Source organism: Micropterus salmoides, unplaced genomic scaffold (assembly GCF_014851395.1).
Source record: "Micropterus salmoides isolate LMB-PRFRI ecotype aquatic unplaced genomic scaffold, ASM1485139v1 Ms_hic_scaffold_10, whole genome shotgun sequence".
NCBI classification, from domain to species: domain Eukaryota; kingdom Metazoa; phylum Chordata; class Actinopteri; order Centrarchiformes; family Centrarchidae; genus Micropterus; species Micropterus salmoides.
In genome coordinates, this window is record NW_024040041.1 from 8,221,372 (window position 1) to 8,239,602 (window position 18,231).

General features: G+C 40.8%; 1 protein-coding gene and 1 long non-coding RNA gene across 5 annotated transcripts in view; one reads left to right on the top strand and one right to left on the bottom strand.

The window, feature by feature from the left end:
* Window positions 1-18,231, top strand: part of LOC119883384 (microtubule-associated serine/threonine-protein kinase 1-like) — a 49,356-nt gene that overhangs the window by 27,286 nt on the left and 3,839 nt on the right. For all 3 annotated transcript variants that reach the window (XM_038694009.1, XM_038694017.1, XM_038694024.1), the window contains 20 exons: window positions 33-108; window positions 764-973; window positions 2,001-2,102; window positions 4,366-4,498; window positions 4,601-4,668; window positions 5,023-5,099; window positions 5,295-5,503; window positions 8,398-8,536; window positions 8,694-8,826; window positions 9,658-9,823; window positions 9,968-10,069; window positions 13,950-14,072; window positions 14,445-14,554; window positions 14,680-14,840; window positions 15,078-15,337; window positions 15,430-15,654; window positions 15,753-15,982; window positions 17,204-17,326; window positions 17,450-17,583; window positions 17,686-17,873. In XM_038694009.1, coding sequence (XP_038549937.1) covers window positions 33-108; window positions 764-973; window positions 2,001-2,102; window positions 4,366-4,498; window positions 4,601-4,668; window positions 5,023-5,099; window positions 5,295-5,503; window positions 8,398-8,536; window positions 8,694-8,826; window positions 9,658-9,823; window positions 9,968-10,069; window positions 13,950-14,072; window positions 14,445-14,554; window positions 14,680-14,840; window positions 15,078-15,337; window positions 15,430-15,654; window positions 15,753-15,982; window positions 17,204-17,326; window positions 17,450-17,583; window positions 17,686-17,873 — 2,969 coding nt within the window. The remainder of the gene's footprint in view (window positions 1-32; window positions 109-763; window positions 974-2,000; window positions 2,103-4,365; window positions 4,499-4,600; window positions 4,669-5,022; window positions 5,100-5,294; window positions 5,504-8,397; window positions 8,537-8,693; window positions 8,827-9,657; window positions 9,824-9,967; window positions 10,070-13,949; window positions 14,073-14,444; window positions 14,555-14,679; window positions 14,841-15,077; window positions 15,338-15,429; window positions 15,655-15,752; window positions 15,983-17,203; window positions 17,327-17,449; window positions 17,584-17,685; window positions 17,874-18,231) is intronic.
* On the bottom strand, window positions 824-5,555 carry LOC119883416. Of its 2 annotated transcripts, XR_005440642.1 has the most exons (5): window positions 5,418-5,547; window positions 4,325-4,431; window positions 1,891-2,099; window positions 1,069-1,211; window positions 824-964 (listed from the first exon to the last, which is right to left on the bottom strand). It is a non-coding gene; the product is annotated as an uncharacterized LOC119883416 (long non-coding RNA). The 2 variants fall into 2 exon arrangements; XR_005440641.1 differs by lacking the exon at window positions 4,325-4,431 and having other exon boundaries at window positions 5,418-5,555.

Consider the following 18,231-nt stretch of genomic DNA (forward strand, 5'->3'; position numbering starts at 1 on the left):
TTTTTAGACTGTTTTTCTGTTTTTCCCCTCAGCCCAGGACGTTCCTCCTCCTGCTATGACAATGAGATAGTCATGATGAACCATGTATACAAAGAGCGCTTTCCAAAGGTGAGATGAAGCTGCTTCGTGATAAACATCACATTTCATAAAGACACACACAACAGTGAGTAGTTCTTTAAGCCTGCAAAGCATTCAAGTAATCTTTCAATCCACAATAATTGTCACTTTACTTCTATGAAGTCCGAACTCAAATGTTAGAGAAATACACAGGGATATAATTTATGAGTGAAGATTTGTGTATACGAATGAGTGTTTGATGTCATACACCCCCCCCCCAAAGAAAATGTGCCATGGGTGCTGCTAAACCATAGCAAAGAAGATCATGTGACACTGCTGCGATAAGTTCACCCTGTCAAAGACAATATTAAGTTTATTCACAGCACTCATAAATACTGCCACAGTGATTAAATGTTAAATAAAAGAGATTTTCTCTTTTGCCTAATTTTTCTTTCTTTCACTCTTTTGGTGGGTTGAGGTTGGTATTAAATATATATGGTGATATAAATCAAAGCCATAGGAAATTAAGTCAGATGGGGAAAGATGACATTGCATTGAGGTCAGTGTAAATCAGCCGAGCCACAGATGAAATTGCTTTCTGAATTTTCCATAACTCTGGGTCTTAAAGAAATCTATAAGCCTATCCTCTGTCGCTTCTTCTTCCACTCTCCATGTTCGCATTTTTGTGTTTTTTGTTCTCCACCAGGCAACGGCACAGATGGAGGGGAGGCTGGCCGAGTTCATCCAGGCTTTCTCTCCTGAAAATGTTCTTCCGCTGGCCGATGGAGTGCTCAGCTTCATTCACCACCAGATAGCTGAGCTGTCCAGAGACTGCCTGGCCAAAGCCCGCGAGGGCCTCATCACCTCTGTATACTTCTTTGAGCTGCAGGAGAATCTGGAGAAGCTTCTTCATGATGTGAGTAAGAAAAGATGTAATGTTAAATGTAACAGTGGTTGCTTGTAGTGATTAGCCCATAGAGAATTATTACCTAACTCTGCAGTTCCCCTCACCTTAACGAAGCATTTCACCATCTTTTCAGCTCATTGTTTAGGTTTACGGCCATTCATTTTCACTGCTCTCATAAACTGTATTTCCAGCAGCAGGCAGCTGTGGAGCGTTAGCAGCTAAAGAGCCAGATGTTCCCCTTTAAGAGCTGGTAGAGACCAAAAACAGAGCTTTGACTTGCAGAAACTGACAATACAACAATGTAACACAATTCCAAATGAATGATAATCTTGCTCTTTATCTGCTAGATGTGTAAATTAGTTAGTAAATTAACAGCTTGCTAACACCATCGCCTCATCCTTCACCTTTTAAGGTGATAAAGTGTCAGTCTTTACAGCTTGCTGTGCTGTGGCAGAGTATAGTCGGAAAAATATCTACGGTCTACATAAAAGTTTGCCACCAATTTTAACACTTGGATTCCCGGTTTGGAGAAAAACTATATACATAACCTACTTTGGTTATAACTTATTTGTGAAGACTGTTCATAAGGCAACTTCTATGAAATTAGACACAGAAACAAATACATCTACCCTCTGCTGGTTGGGATGATGTGATGTGGTGGAGGATTAGTGATGGAGAGATTCAGCTCAAGTCTTCTAATTTCATTCACACTCATGATGCCTTTGGCGAGAGACATGATTGAAATGACTGCGGTAAATGGAGGCTAACTGTGCTTGTGATTTGCCAGAGCAGATAAAAGGTATGAATTTCATCACAAACCCCATTTCGGCAGCTTGATTAGATCGCTGTGATTACTCTGGGCTGCCTGGTTTTGGTTTGATTGTATCTGCTGTGTTCCTTCATGATCCGATATTCTCATATCTCACCGATTTTTGAGCTTTTTGTTCTGCCTTTGTCACTCTGTCTTTTTATAAATGTCAGTTTTAATCTTCTCCCTTTCTTCCTCTCTCTCTGTCTGTCTGTCTGTCTCTGTCAGTGCTATGAGCGTTCAGAGAGCTCCGAGGTAGCCTTTGTCACAGAGTTGGCGAAGAAGCTTCTCATCATCATCTCCCGACCTGCCAGGCTGCTGGAGTGTCTGGTAATATAACACACACACACACACACACTTTCAGTATTTACCCATCATTGTCAAAATGCTACTGCCATGTTCAAAATCCTCATAACAGCCCCTCCCTTCATCGCAGAACATTTCACAGTTCACATCCCTCTTGTGACTTAAGACAAATTGATTCTCAAATTGAAAAAAACAGGAGCACTGATACTCATTTGATAGCCCATTATAAGCATATATTCACCCTGATGTATTACGCAGCAGGGGTAGAAAAACAAAACAAGCAAACACTGAAGTAAAGTCCAGTCTGTCTGGATGGCATAGACATTTGCATTTAGATTAAAATTTGTCCTGCCACCGTATGCCTTATACCAGGCAGTGGCCCCCTGCTGCCTTCCAGTCTGACTCAGACAGACCATGACCATGGTGTCATTTAAAGTTGGAGGATACCAATGTGTGTGTTTGTGTGTGCGCTTGTGTCCATCTGTCTAGCTTGTTGTGTTTCTGGGTAACTGCCGACGCACATTCTTGTGTCCCTCTTGATGAGTCATGCCACACTGACGAACAGTGACACAGAGAATTGATTAGTCCATCTAATTCCACCCCCGTTTTCTGCATATCACTCTGCACTGGGATTACTGTGTGTGTGATCTGTTGCACGTTTTGGACATTGATTTTGGCACCAGGTTTGGATCTGCAGCCGGTAGCTGCAATAGTGGCACAGTCCTCCTCTGCAGTACAACATGTCAATTAAGGCTGCAACTGACGATTATTTTCATTATTGATTAATCTGTTGATCATTTTCTTCGAATATTCAATTCGAATTAGTCCAGAAAACGGTGAAAAATGTCGATCAGTGTTTCCCAAAGCCCGTGATAACATCTTCAAATGTCTTCAAATATTCACAATTGAGAAGCTGGAATAAGAGAATTTGGATGTTTTTAATTTAAAGAATTACTCAAAGCGATTCAGATCAGGATAGTTGGCAATTCATTTAATGGTTGACAACTAATTGATTAATCGAATAATCGTTATAATAATAATCAGATCTAATGTCAGTTCAGTGTTTGGCATCATGCCACGTCTTTGGTGCAGCGTCTGCGCTCAGGGATTGGCTCTTGAGGTTCACACTCACCCTGTTGGGTGCCTCATCTCTGAGCATGCGATGGGACTTTTTGAGCACAGAAATAATTTTTGCAAGCACAAATGATATTTTTAGAGGAGTTATTACACACGGTTATTCACAGAGGCGCACAATAAAAACCTTTCTCATTCAGTTTTACTACTAGTGAGCGGATTGGAGACAAAATAACCAATCTGAAATGTTCTGCTCCAACTCTCCAGTTGGCTCAATGACAGTGTAACACTCTTAAAGTCACTGTGGATGGAAGTTAGAGGGTCTTTATTTTCCGCTTTGTGACGGAATATGTGTACATACAATGGGCATGGCATAGTTTTGAGAAGGATTTAAATCAGATCCTTCAAGATCTGAGGAGGAGAAAAGAAGGATTTTGCTATACATTAAAAATGTAAATATTTTTACATTTATTTAGCATACAACAAGAATAAACAAGGTAGCTCAGGGACACAGGATTTCATGTCTTTGTGCGTGCACAGAGCAGGGAATTTGAGAGAGGACAAATGATTCAAACTGATTGAGAGAGTTTAGTAGTGTTGATAAAGATAAATAAATTTGAGCACATCATTGTTTTGTTTTTATGCTGAAGACAAATAATCGTTATGTTATAATAATTTCTCTACAAGACATAATGTACGTGTGTGCAAACATTTTTTTCTGTGCTATAAATGTTCAGAATTATGGAACAAGTATAGTGCCATACAGAGTTGCTGTATTCCTACCATTTGCTGCTGGTCTGTTGCTGAAGCTCTGACCTAATGATTTTGGCTGATTTTAATGAACTGTGTGTGTTTAAACACAACATAAACCTTGTAGTGTAGCTTTCAATGGGATATCAGTCCTAATACAGAATTAAATGTACCGGAGTCTCTCCTAAGGCTGAACAGCACAGACTGCCGTAAACAGATCTTGGAGCTGCTCCAGAGGAGGTGAATCATGAAAAAACTGCTAAAAGCAGCCATGGTGGTTTTACATTTTCTGATTCACATTCAAATCAAGTTATATGGCAAGCAATTTCTCAAAAAAAAATTCAATCATCCCACAGAGTTTAATTTAATCATTAATTAAGTCATTAATTCAATAATACTGGACCAGCTCCAAAAATTTCTACCTGATGACACTGTGTTAAGGTCTTAATGCTCTGGTTTCCAGGAGTTTAATCCTGAGGAGTTCTACCATCTGCTGGAGGCAGCAGAGGACCACGCCAAGGAGGGTCACCTGATGAAAACGGACATTCCTCGTTACATCATCAGCCAGCTGGGACTGACAAAAGACCCCATTGAAGGTGAGGGAGAGAGAAAGAAACTTTGTACAACATAGAGATTTAACATATTAGAAAATAAATTAACTGACATTTGATTTAAACTGCCACATTTTTTGTCATCAGAGATGGTAAACCTTGATAGTTACGACAGCGAGGGGGTGCTAACACCTGAAACAGATGACTCGACAGAGGTGAGATCAAAGATAATCCTCTATTTCTGCAATGTTCAATGCATCCCCACATTCATCCACCCTTTTATTACTTTAGCTTACTTTGGAATATGAGGTCTGGCCCGCCAAGATCTTTGTTGCTCTCCCTGAACATGTCTGTTTCATCTGCTAATGACTTGGCATCTCATTTAGCAAAGTTATGCTTAAGTACAAAATCGAATGAATGAATCGCTGGGCCATCCCTCTAGCATTAGGCACACCTCCAACTGCAAAAAATAAATAAATTCATAATACATATTTAATGTACGCAGGATAAGCGGTTGACAATGGATGGATGGATGGATAGATGTTTAATGTCTGATCTTTGATCCACAGGGTAAGATAAGGGCAATGAAACCACCAGGAGAAGCCGACTTCCAGACCATCAAGCTGATCAGTAATGGAGCGTATGGGTGAGTAGAGCATTAGGGCGTCCTGTTCACTCTACTAATTAGGATGAGTAGACATGGAACTGATTAATTTTTACATCTGTAAGTCAGGCATGGACACAAATGTTTGTTTTTTTTAACAGGCATCACAGAGGCCATAAAGTAAAAAATAATGCACATGTGTGTGTGTGTGTGTGTGTGTGTGTGCTTTTGTACCAGCGCTGTGTACCTTGTGCGTCATCTGGAGACACGCCAGCGATTTGCAATGAAGAAGATTAATAAGCAAAACCTGATCTTGAGGAACCAAATCCAGCAGGCCTTCGTGGAAAGAGACATCCTTACCTTCGCAGAGAATCCTTTTGTTGTGTCCATGTTCTGTTCCTTCGAAACCCGTCGGCACCTCTGCATGGTCATGGAGTACGTAGAAGGTAAGAATATCCGCCATTTCAACGTCTGTGCAATTGGCTTTTTAGTTCTGAGTGAGTAAACATCACTAATGGTGTGTCTCAAATACACTCTTCACACAAATTCTAAGCAATTTTTGAGTATGTTGTGAGTTCACACCATAGACTGTATATAAGAAGTGGACGTAGTCACCATGACGTCACCTGTTGGTTTGTGGACTGCCGTTTTGAAGCCTCGAATTTGGAGAAGGGTCCAGCTGCAACAAACATGACGGAAGTTGAACTTCCATATATGGGTTGTCCCAGAAGCCACCGCGCACAAAATGTGATGACGTTTATCTCGACTGCTCGGACCACGCATAGTTGTTAAAAAAAAAAAAAAGCCGTTAAAAAAGAGGTGTCAGTGTACGTTATGTGTTAATATTTACTATACTATACTTATATATTATTAATATAGTATATTTATACTATAATTCCTGCAAATACTTATTTATAATAGCCTAATGATAATAATAAAGCAATGTTTCAATTCATACCACTGTTGTATATTTTATTTCTTCCACAGTGATTTTAAGTTTCACAAACCAAAAATATTCTGTAATGTTGCATCACGAGAAAGATTTGTCTCGATTTAGGTTAAAACTTAACATTACTGAGAATTTATTGACAGAATAACAGCGGTATGAACATTATCAGCTGTTGCTGGACACGTCTGCTGTGTTGGCTGCAGTGGTCTGTGTGACTGGGCCTGGGGGAGCTAACCGTAGCTAGCTAGCTATTCCTGACAGCCCCCCGAAGTATATTCCTCTTACCCCAACCAGGGTATGTGCCTAATGTAATTGATTATATGCATGTCGACCGGTTGTGTTGCTGTGCAGCCTCCGGTAATGTTACTGCAGCTATTTAACACCCGTCGGCAGTTGCAGAGCTTCTCAACTCCGAAAACGTTTGAACACATTCTCGAATCGCTGCCAATTTTCGTAAAACTGCCGATCTTCGAAATCTACACAGTTGATTTCTCGCCTAAAAACTTCTCAGAAGTGTATTTAAAGTTCTGTTGTTGGCTTCTAAAGAATAAAACGGTTTCCATTAGGATCAGGGTCTATCATGTACGTAAGCCGAGATGAACGTCATCACGTTTTGTGCTCAGTGTCTTCTGGGACAAACCATATTTGGAAGTTCAACTTCCGTCAACTTCTCAAAATTTATCCCTACTGTAGACGAAAAATGCTCCTTCTGCTCTCTGGAAACAGAAACGTTGGACCATTTATTCTATAGCTGTTCTCATAGCTCTTCTCTGTGGAATGATATACAATGCTTCGTTAATGGACACTTTGGCTCAAACGTAAATATATCCAATTTTGACATTTTATTTTATTTTTCTGATTCAAACTCCTCTGTACAATACATAATCAATCTATTAATCTTGCTTGGCAAATTCTTTATTCATAAATCAAAATTTTTGAAGAACAAACCTCTTTTCAATGTTTTTAAATTTGACTTAAAAAATTATATAGTCTGTATTTCTGGATTAAAGAGTAAATCAGCATCAAAATGTTTACAACATTTATCTAATATAACTTTATAATTAATTTAACTGATATTTATTGTTTGACACTCTGGCTGTATACTTTATTTTTGTTGTTTATAATTGGGTTTTTTTGTTTTTTTTTGCACTGTTTCTGTTTTTTCTTCCTTATGAAAACGTGAACTGTAACTATATAATTCTTGTAATAAAAAAAAAATACTTCCGTCAAGGTCTGCAGGCTGCATGGGCCGCCGCCATTTTGATTTTTTGCAACCAGCGGCACCGGACGTGACCATATTTGGACGAGACGGTGGAGCTAACGGCCGTATGTGGAGCTAGCTGTAATTCACGTTAACTCATTTTAACAGGGCTGACAATTTTGTCTAGCAAACAACAGCCTTAAAACTAAATGTACTCACCAGAGAAAGGGAACAACCAACTCCTAGTACCGTGGGTACGAGTCACTCTAGCCTGATTGACAGGTCACCATGGTAACAGCTTGTCGATCATAAATAATCCTGCCCCGAAGCATACTCTGCTTTATGGTCTATTTTCCTCTAAATGGGACCATAATTCACTAAATGAACATCATGTTGTAGTGAAGAAGACTTCAAACTAGCGATTGAGACCATAAACTCATTAGTAAAGTGTTTACTGAGGTAATAAATCAGGTGAGAAGTAGGGTCATTTTATCATTATTTCTAATGGTGCCGGACTTCTTTTTGCAACCAGAAGAGTCGCCCCCTTCTGGCTGTTCGAAAGAATGCAGGTTTATGGGACTTCAGTTTGCTGACCGGAAGCTTCCTGCTTGGTTCACACTGCAAAAATGACAAATGATAATGACATGAATGTCTGTACCAAACCGAATGGCAATCCATCCAATAGTCATTTCACTCAAATCCACAAATGACAACCTTATGCTGGCACGACAGGAAAAGTACAAGGATCACGAAAGTCACTGTGTTTCATCCTTTTGGCACCGTGGATATTTCATGGCAATCCATCCAATAATTGCCAGATCAGCCACAACACTAGCACGGCTAAAAATTCTAATAGCGCTACATATTACAGGCCTTCCCTGTGGGTAGAAGAATATGCATTATCATACATAGGTTGTTAATACTTATTATTATTATTATTATTAAAAAACTAGTCAGTAAGGTGAACATACTCTGAATACCAAGTAAAATGCATACTCTTGTGCCCGACATCTTTGAATATACTATGCAGAAAAACATCAGTAATTTTGATAGCATGATTTCTGTTGTTTGTGTTGCTCATTGGCGTAAGAGCAACCTAAAACGATCTAGGACAAGGGGTATCAGGAGACATTCATGGTAATTGCTAATGTCAGCAGCAATACTAATCAAATAATGAATTCTGCTGGCAGGTGGAGACTGTGCCACTCTACTGAAGAACATTGGGGCTCTACCCGTGGAAATGGCACGCATGTACTTTGCAGAGACCATCCTAGCACTGGAGTACTTACACAACTACGGCATTGTGCACCGTGACCTCAAGCCTGACAAGTAAGACGGCGTTAGTTTTCATCAACTTTTGCAGAGAGCTGATGCATATTGGCATTACATTGCTAAACAGTTGCTATATTACATTGCTAGTACATTTCAAAAGAGTGTAAGTAAAGCTTGCGTAGCTTGAACTTATCTTCGCTTTTTCTATTCTCAGCCTCCTGATTACCTCAATGGGCCACATCAAGCTCACAGACTTTGGCCTTTCTAAGATGGGTCTGATGAGTCTAACCACCAACTTGTATGAAGGACACATAGAGAAGGATACTCGGGAGTTTTTGGATAAACAGGTATAACAAAAACATACATACAAATGATATCAGATCTGTATACTCAAATCCCACTCCATTTGAAGTAACCACATTTTACATTCAAGTTATTGTAGCAATTTCAATTTACTTCCACTTTATATTACATGTAAGTGGTGAGTAAATTCAAATCAATTAAAATGTTAAAATAATCACATAGTAATAGCATTAATTGTGTCTTTTGGCTATATTGCAGTGCAGACTGTTCATCTACAGGATGATCCAAATAAAGTTTAAACACAAAACACCCTTTAATGTTGTCATTTCTGTGACGATATTCCCTGTCATTGTGTGCCAGGCATAACTGGAGCATGAAAAAAATGAGAGCGTTAACAGTTGGCAGAACAATAGGCCAGTGCTTCCTCAGTTGTTATAATAATTTCTCTTTTAGGTAAAGGTTTATTTTCTCAAGCCTTTCATTCAGTGCTCATGCTTTGAACCTACGCCTCATTATTTCTTGTGAATGCATTATGGCGGCCAGAAATCTGTTAGCATTCAGTGCAAACCCATCTGCACATGAAAACCCTCACTGGGGCTTTCATCTTGTCTTGGCATCTCTGAAGTGATCTACTTAGCTAGGCAGGAATACACATGCTCTATACACATGTGCCTCTCACTCAGGCTTTAACTGTCTCCCACTGTAGCTGCATCTATTTCAGAACCCACAATCATCAAAGTAAAAGTATGTTAAGTTAAATTAGATGTGACAATAAATATGTGTGGTTATTAGTAGCAAAAAAATTCACTCAGGGCAGGATTGCTTGTAATTCACAGGAAATCTAATGCACAACTGAGGAAATGTTTATCTTTTAGGTGTGTGGAACGCCAGAGTACATTGCCCCGGAGGTTATTCTTCGGCAAGGTTATGGGAAGCCAGTCGACTGGTGGGCTATGGGCATCATCCTGTACGAGTTTCTGGTGGGCTGTGTGCCTTTCTTTGGAGACACTCCAGAGGAGCTGTTTGGACAGGTCATTACAGGTGAGGGATCAAAGGTGGAGGGACAGATGGATACAGTATGCACACTATACATTGCTGATAGATAAACCAACGAGTTTTTGCTCACCTCTTCGCCAACACTGTTTACTCATGTCCTCCTGCCTCTCTCTCGGCTGTATCTGGTAGATGACATAGTGTGGCCAGAAGGGGATGAGGCTCTCCCTGTTGATGCCCAGAACCTGATCTCCTCCCTCCTACAGACAAATCCACTGGTTCGACTGGGCACAGGTCAGTTACCTAGATTAGTGGTTACTAACCTGAAGTCACAGTCACTTTCATTGATCCCTGTTGCATCCCTTTTGGCTTAACCAGTGATCCCTTCTTTTCAGCTCAGTCAGATAAACTCAAGTACCCCTTCATCACCACCAGTCATGTTCCAAATGTGTTCACTTGAATTGATTTAAAACAGGATTTTATCGAACGCTGCTAATAATAAAGAAGTCATATAATGCTTTTTGCCTTTTTCCCTCTCGTTTATTGAGTTATAAACCTTTTTTGCGCATGTAATAGGTTTGCAAAGTGAAAAAGCTCTAAATCCAGCCCAAAGGGAGTTCCCATCTCCCACAGAAAACTCTGCTCATTTGTAGTCCAGCTGTTTCCTTTTGTTCTCTGTGATGTCACAGATCACAGAGGTAGGCATAATGCTTGCCTAGCGGCTAGTCAGACTCGCCCTCAAAAACACTGGTGGAGAAACACTGAGCTGCAGCACACACCTCTCTCTGAAACTCTTGCTCCAGTCGATGTTGCTAAGCTGTTAAGGGACATATACAGCTGAACTGAAGCTGTGTTTACCAGCTTCTCAGGGCTCGTCCTACTCTGCTTCTGATTGGCTAGTAGTCCTTAACTAGGAACTGCGCATGTGCAACTCCCAACAAAGATCTTGTAGAAGTAAGATGCATCACTCCATAGCTAAAACCAAGCCTTCAACACACAGCGTGAAAAGAGGAGCTACAGGAATGTGCAGTATGACATAAATATGGTGTTTTTTGAAAATGAAACCATGTAAACCTGTTCTGGTACAACCCCTAAATAAGATTTTGAACATGAAAATGAGCATAATATGACCTCTTTAACTATATTATTGTTACAATAACTTTTTCATACAGTGCAACTATCAAGATATTGGTTTTGCATTCATACTACTACCACTTGGAGAAGAAGAACTGGACGTCACAACCATTATCCATTTAGCAAACTTTTAAAAGCTAGGGTAGGCAATTTATTCAGAAGCCTTTTTTGTCATATTTGTTTTCTTGCAGCAATCAATAAATCAAATGAAAGGCTCTGACACTTGGACGACTTTACTCCACAATCTTTCCATGTACTCTGTGGCGACTGCAGAAGTGCAGGGGTACGTCAATCACTGACCCAGAACACTCACTGTAAAAAAGAAAAAGTTGGAAGAACTTGGAAGAATGGTATATATTGGTTTTGTCTATTTTATTTCTTTTATGTTATTCTATGAATTTGATTATATTTTTCTAGGTGTGTAGCCATGACGGAACTACAAACTTTTGAAACTTCATTTCAATATAAAAAAGATATTATGTTACCAACAACCACTCGCAAGACTGTTCCTGAACAGCTTCTCTTCACTGTCATGGAGATACAAGGGAAGGACCTTCAAGGCTTCAGTCTCCTAATATTAAAATATCTTTTTATCTGATAGATTTTCACCTAAGTCACTGTCTTTGTTTGTTCCTTAGGTGGTGTGTTTATTCTAACTGACACTACAAGTAATACCTTACCTTGTCTTAGGACAGTCCTGTAATCTCACAAAAAAATGTGATTTCAACACACCAATGGTTCTGAAAGTGCACACAGTCTGTCGATGCAAGGCCAGTCTGCTCCTCTGTGATGAAGGCGATAGTGTTTCAGGAGAACAGCTTCACTGGTGTGGGTGAACTTATAGAATCTGCACAGCATTCATTTCAGTCTGAAAGACAAAAGTGCTAGAAATTAGCAATGCAGCAATAGAATAAACAATTAAGACTTGGTTAATTTCTCTCAAACAAATATTTTCTTAATATTTGACAGTTACAACTGTCATTGTAAAAAGTAAGCTGCACTCTGGAATTACTAATAACAAACTATATTCTGTCTCATTAATTTTGAATTTTAAGTACATAGTTCAAATTAATTCAATTTAATTATTTTTTCTTGTTTTTAGCAGTACCAAAGCTCATCTGGAAGCTGACGCTAGCTTAGTGTTAGCCACTGAAATATAAGCCCAGCTACTCATGTACCTGTAATTTTGTAAACACGTGTACAAGAATTAAGACTATTTGGAGGAACCAGGCGGAAAAAACATGCCTGCCTGGTTTTATGGGTAACTAACTTAACATTACTTGGCCAGACAAGTTTTTCTCGCGTTAGCTAGCCACTGGTATTTGCTAATAAAGTTAACATTATTTGTGTTTACCATATCTATGATAATGCCCAACTTATCTATTGACAGCTCATAACTTTTAATACTATTCGAATACTGAACACTATTTTAATTATTATCAGAACTTACCTGGGTGCTCTCAAGTCTTGCTGTGATCCATAACAGCCAGTCAGAGAAGTGGAAGGACAAACGTCAACTGTGGAAGTTGGCTTTCCTGCATTTCACAACAAAGGCATGTGTGTTTTCAGAGCTTTCGCCCCAAGTACTGAAGCTCACTCACTCACTTACTGGTTTTGGAAGAAAAACTTTTTTAAATTGCTAGGCTGACTTAGTTAATGCGTCAAATGTTAAAGAGGTGGTATTATGCTCATCTTCAGGTTCAAAATCTTAATTAGGGGTTGTACCAGAACAGGTTTACATGGTTTTCATTTTCAAAAAACACCATATTTTTCTCATACTGCACATTGCTGCAGCTCCTCTTGTCACCCTGTGTGTTGTACGCTCTGCTCTTGAGCTACAGAGTGATGCATCTTACTTGTACAAAATCTTTGTTGGAAAAATGCTTCCATAGCGCAAATCGATAACCACACCAGCGATCCACACAGCTCTTAAAATATATACAGTCTACGGTTAAAACGTTTCAACATTACTCAGAATGTAAAGACAGATAAGCAGTATGAAAACCTTCCAGCTGTGTTTTCCTCTGCCGTTGTTGCTGCAGCGGTCTGTGTGACGGCGGGAGCAGAGGGCTCTGTGAGCGGGCGGCTGGCCGGCCTCACACGCTCCTCCCGCGGGTTGGCGCAGGCTTCCCCCGCAGCCACTTGCAGAGCTCCTCAACTCCAAAAATATTCAAGCACATTTTTGTTCTGCCATCACTTCTCGTAAAACTGTCAATATTGGAAATCTACACAGCTGATTTCTCACCTCAAAACTTCTCAGAAGTGAATTTAGTGATGAAATTACATACGAAAACTGTAAAATATAAAACTTTCTGTTGCTGGTCTCTGTCTGGTGCACGCAATGATGATGCAGTGATTAGTGAGTCCAGCAGTCTGTCTGTTTTCACGTTACATTTTAGTATCCCTCAGCTCGCTTGGAACCTCGATGGAGGTGATACGGGAAAAAAAAAGTACCTGGAAGCAGGTACAGGTGCAACATTTCTACAATGGAAACCCAAACAAAGGCGAGTCGAGCCAAAGGGCCTCCGCTCAGACTAGCTTGGTTTGTGGGCGTGCCTGACCCCCGCTAGCCGCTTGGCAAGCTTTATGACACGTTTTCATTGTGACGTCACAAGTAAAGGAAGTGAATGCTGGACTACAAATGAGCTGTTTTCAAGCAGTTCAGAGCAGAGTTTTCTGTGGGAGATGGGAACTCTCTTTGGGCTGGACTTTGGGCTTTTTCACTTTGCAAACCTGTTACATGCATAAAAAAGATATATAACTCTATAAAAGAGAGGGAAAAAGCCAAAAAGCATAATACCACCTCTTTAATAATTTTGAATTTTAAGTCTGCAAAACTAAAAATCCTTTTTAATGCCAAAAAATAGAAGTTTTTACAGTGCTGACTGTCATCCTGCCTGTAGGCTCCCAGGTTGAGTTTACCCGAAAAAGACAACTTCTATCTGGGTCAAAGTGCTTCTACTTGCTTCGGGGCTGCAATTCTTACCTGTCTGTCGTTGTCTCCCCTACTTTCTCCCCCCTCCCTTCCTCTGCCCTCTAGGTGGTGCTTTTGAAGTGAGGCAGCACTCATTCTTCACCGAGGTGAACTGGAACAGCCTGCTGAGGCAGAAGGCAGAGTTCATTCCTCACCTAGAGTCTGAAGAAGACACCAGTTATTTTGACAGTAAGTCGACTGTTGGGGATTCAGGATCCTCTTGGGAAAAAATTTATTCCAGGCATGGACCACAGATCCCTTTGAGCTTATGAAAATCTTATTCATCAAAACAGCTCAGGGTCTTGAATCTCTGAATCATCACCGCCTTTGCCACAACACACTCATTAAGTCTCCCACGTTACCATGATAACTACTGTAAATGTGGAAAGGCTGGTATTAGTGTAATGCACATTTTTTGACTTGAATAGGTAAATTCAGCATGAGCAGGAGTTTGCAGCTTTTCATGTAAGTTAACCTCTCAGTACACAGTGAGGAACATAATGCCGCTGTTCACTGAATATCATTGTAGATCTATGACATCTTGTTACCTTACCTCACCAGCCCGATCCGAGCGCTACCATCATGTGCAGTCATACGATGAGGACGATACCAACGACGATGAGCCTGTGGAGATACATCGCTTCTCATCCTGCTCCCCTCGCTTCAGCAAGGTCACTTGCCTCCTACTTCTCCTTTTTTCTACATAGAGACTGTTCAGTCAGAATCGTCAGTCCACATGACAATACAATCATTGCCCAAAAGAAATTTTGATCTCTCTTGTTGTGTGGACCTGCAGGTGTACAGCAGTATGGAGCATCTGTCCCAGCTGGAGCATAAACCCCCTGGCGTGACTCTAAGGGAGCACAAGGTCCCCAGGGAGGATCGTGTGGCCAAGAGAGAAAGCCTGGGTAGCCTCACCCTGAGGGACAAGAGCTGGAGGACTGGATCACCTGAGATGTGAGAGCAGCTCACAGAAAGTAGTGCAGAAGCTGTTTACTGTCAAATAAAGTTGACAAATGGTCTGGTTTGTTAAAGAGATAGCTAACCCAAAAACAAAATAAAATCCATGTTTTACTCTCGTCCATAGAAGTGGATATCTAGCCGGACAGTTTCAGTGTGTTTAATGTCTAATGCTCACGAACACATTCATCGAGAATAAATTAATACCAAAGTGCGACTGCCTTGCTTTTTCAGGAAGCGCTTGTCCTGCTCTGAGACCTCCTTTACCGAGAGCGACTCCAGCCCACCCTCTGGGACGCGAAGACGCTTCTCTGCCCTCATGGAAACACACCGCCTGGCCTCCCCTCTGGAGGTCGACTCTGAGCTGCCTGTCCCTACCAGGCAGCCTCCAGTAAAGGCCAGGGGGACTTCCCTGGAAGGAGCCATGGGTGCCAACACCTCTCAAGGCGATCTGAGACCATTCCTTAAAGACAGCAATGGGTTCACAGCTGGGGGTAAGAAGGGATGAGGCAGCACATAAACAGTTTAAACAGTCTGATGTGTAACAAGAGCGTTTATTTACTGTTTATTTTCTACCATGTCACAGACAAGCTTTTGAGGCCTGCTGATGCATCGCTGCCTCTACCAGGCAGTGCCACTGTTCTGGGGCTGCCAGACCCACAGGGGCCCCGTGGGGCCACCACTGACCTTGTGCTGCGGAGGGTTCGCCACCAGCAGCTCTCAGCTGAAGGAGAGAAGCATAACTCCCGGTCCGGAACCAAAGTTATCAAATCTGCTTCTGCTACTGCTTTATCTGTCATCATTCCTGCAGGTAAATGCACCGGTCATTTGACAGGAAATTAAATGCAAAAACATATTTAGAGATAAATCCTGTAATGTAACCTTAACTCCATCCCTCTCTCTTCTCAGTGGAGCAACATGGTGCCTCCCCTCTAGCGAGCCCCATGTCTCCGCGCTCTCTCTCGTCCAACCCCTCCTCTCGTGACTCTTCTCCCAGCAGAGACTACTCTCCCATGGTCAACGTCCCGCATTCTCCAATCACCATCCACCGCTCTGGGAAGAAGTATGGCTTCACTCTCCGAGCCATCAGAGTCTACATGGGAGACAGTGATGTCTACAGTGTACATCACATGGTCTGGGTGAGAGAGCAGAACGAACAGTGTGCTTGCAGAGTTCTTGCGGCTCTAATTAGCAAGCAAAGCTGATATGTTTACTTCTACAACTACTACTACTACCACCACTAATAATAATATATGTTCTTTCCAGATTTCATACATAAAATGCAGCTCAAAGTGCTTACAATGAAATTGTGTAAAACATTTGAAACATTTATAACAAACAAATTAAAAGTTGCCAAGCAGAAACATTAAAATCCAACAAAACAGGGTATACAGGAACAGTAAGAATAAACTTTCACTTATATTTAATAAAAACAAAGTGACAGATAATTTAAAAGCAAGATTCAAAAGACATGAGAAAAAATGTGTTTTTAAAGGAATTTACACAAAGTTACATGTCAGACATTTACACTGCTCCACAGTTTTAGTGCATAACGCCTCTCCATACTTTTTTCCCTTAATTGTTGGTACATGTAATGTAGTCATAGTGCTCAGTGACCTAAGGCAGTAGCTAGGAGTACAGAGGGAACGACAGGTAAAGGATGGAGGTACTTGTTTTTGTTCAAACCTGTGGTGTTTGCTGTTTTTTGGGGGGTAATGCAGTTGACAGAACATTGACTAGTCAAGGAAAGAGAAAACCAAAGCATTGATAAATGTCTTTACATCAAAAAGAGCAAGATAGGGTCTCACATTTTGCAGTATTTCTCAGGTGGTAGTCATAGACAGCGTTGAGGGTCTAAGGACGGAGGGTGTTCTATGCTGTACAGATTGTAAAGCCCCCCTGAGGCAAATTTCTGATTTGTGAAATTGGGCTGTGTATAAATAAATTGACTTGATTAGTTGTACTAAACTTTAAATCCTTGTCTATGATGATAGCTGAGTTTTTTGCCTCATATTAATTTTTGTCTCCTAGAATCAACACCAATAACTATGGTTTTGTCATTTTGTTCTTATTTAATTTCAAATACGTGTTTCACATCTGTAATATTTTAAGGCAGTCTGCTATTTAGGTCATCAGGCGCTAGAGATATGGACAGTTGTGTGTATATCTACAACATTTTACACTGTGTTGTCATATATTTTGGCTGAGTGTATAATTAAAACAGAAATGGCTCGCCAACCTTTCCAGGAGATGTTTCTGCCAGAGTTATCATTATTTGTTTTTGTCCCTGTGAGAGCTTTAGCATGCAGATAAACAGCTTTTCTGTGTAAATGCCTAAATCTTTTTTGTTGTAATGACAGCATGTGGAGGATGGAGGTCCTGCCCAGGAGGCTGGACTCAATTCTGGTGACCTCATCACTCACGTAAACGGGGAGTCAGTCCATGGTTTGGTCCACACAGAGGTGGTGGAGCTCATTCTGAAGGTGAGGACTGCCTACCTAATTTCTATATACATTTAAGATTTTTATGAGATGGTTCATTTCACATTGGCTTCTAAAATAATTTATATAAATATATATATAAATATATATATATATAATCTACAGAGTGGAAATAAGGTGACCGTTACGACGACTCCATTTGAGAATACCTCTATAAAAGTGGGTCCTGCCCGCAAGTCCAGCTATAAATCCAAGATGGCACGGCGCAGCAAGAGGACGGGAGCCAAGGAGGGACAAGAGTGTGTTACTGCAAACTGGATACATTTCATTACAAGAATACGTGATCTTTTGTGTTTTACATGCGCTTTTCTTCTCACCATAGAATTTTTTTGTCTTTTCAGGAAGAAGCGCAGCTCCCTGTTCAGGAAAATTACCAAGCAGTCCAACCTGCTCCACACCAGCCGCAGCCTCTCCTCTTTAAATCGCTCTCTTTCGTCTGGAGACAGTCTCCCAGGCTCCCCAACCCACAGCCTCTCCGCCCGCTCACCCACTCAGAGTTACCGCTCCACTCTTGAATCCCCTCACTTGGGTTAGTGTGAAACGCCTGGAATGCACGTGTGTTCTTACCCGGCTTGACTTCCTGCTAGGCCTAAAAGTGATCACTTAGTGAGGATAATATATTTTTAAAAACAACAGGGGGTGTATTAAAAGCTCTTAAATCTTGATCCTGTGGACCAATGATTTTGTGAGTGGGCCTCCAATTTGTTTGTTTGTGAGCACATGGACAGTGCGCTTCACTTCCTGCGGTTGGTTTTACGCTATTCTGCCGATCTATAGTTGTTGGCGGTAATGGGCCAACAAATGCAACAATGCACCAACAAAGGCAGTAAAGAAGACTGCTAGTCAGTTAACATGGATGTAAATAATGCAGGGTTTCAAAAATAAAA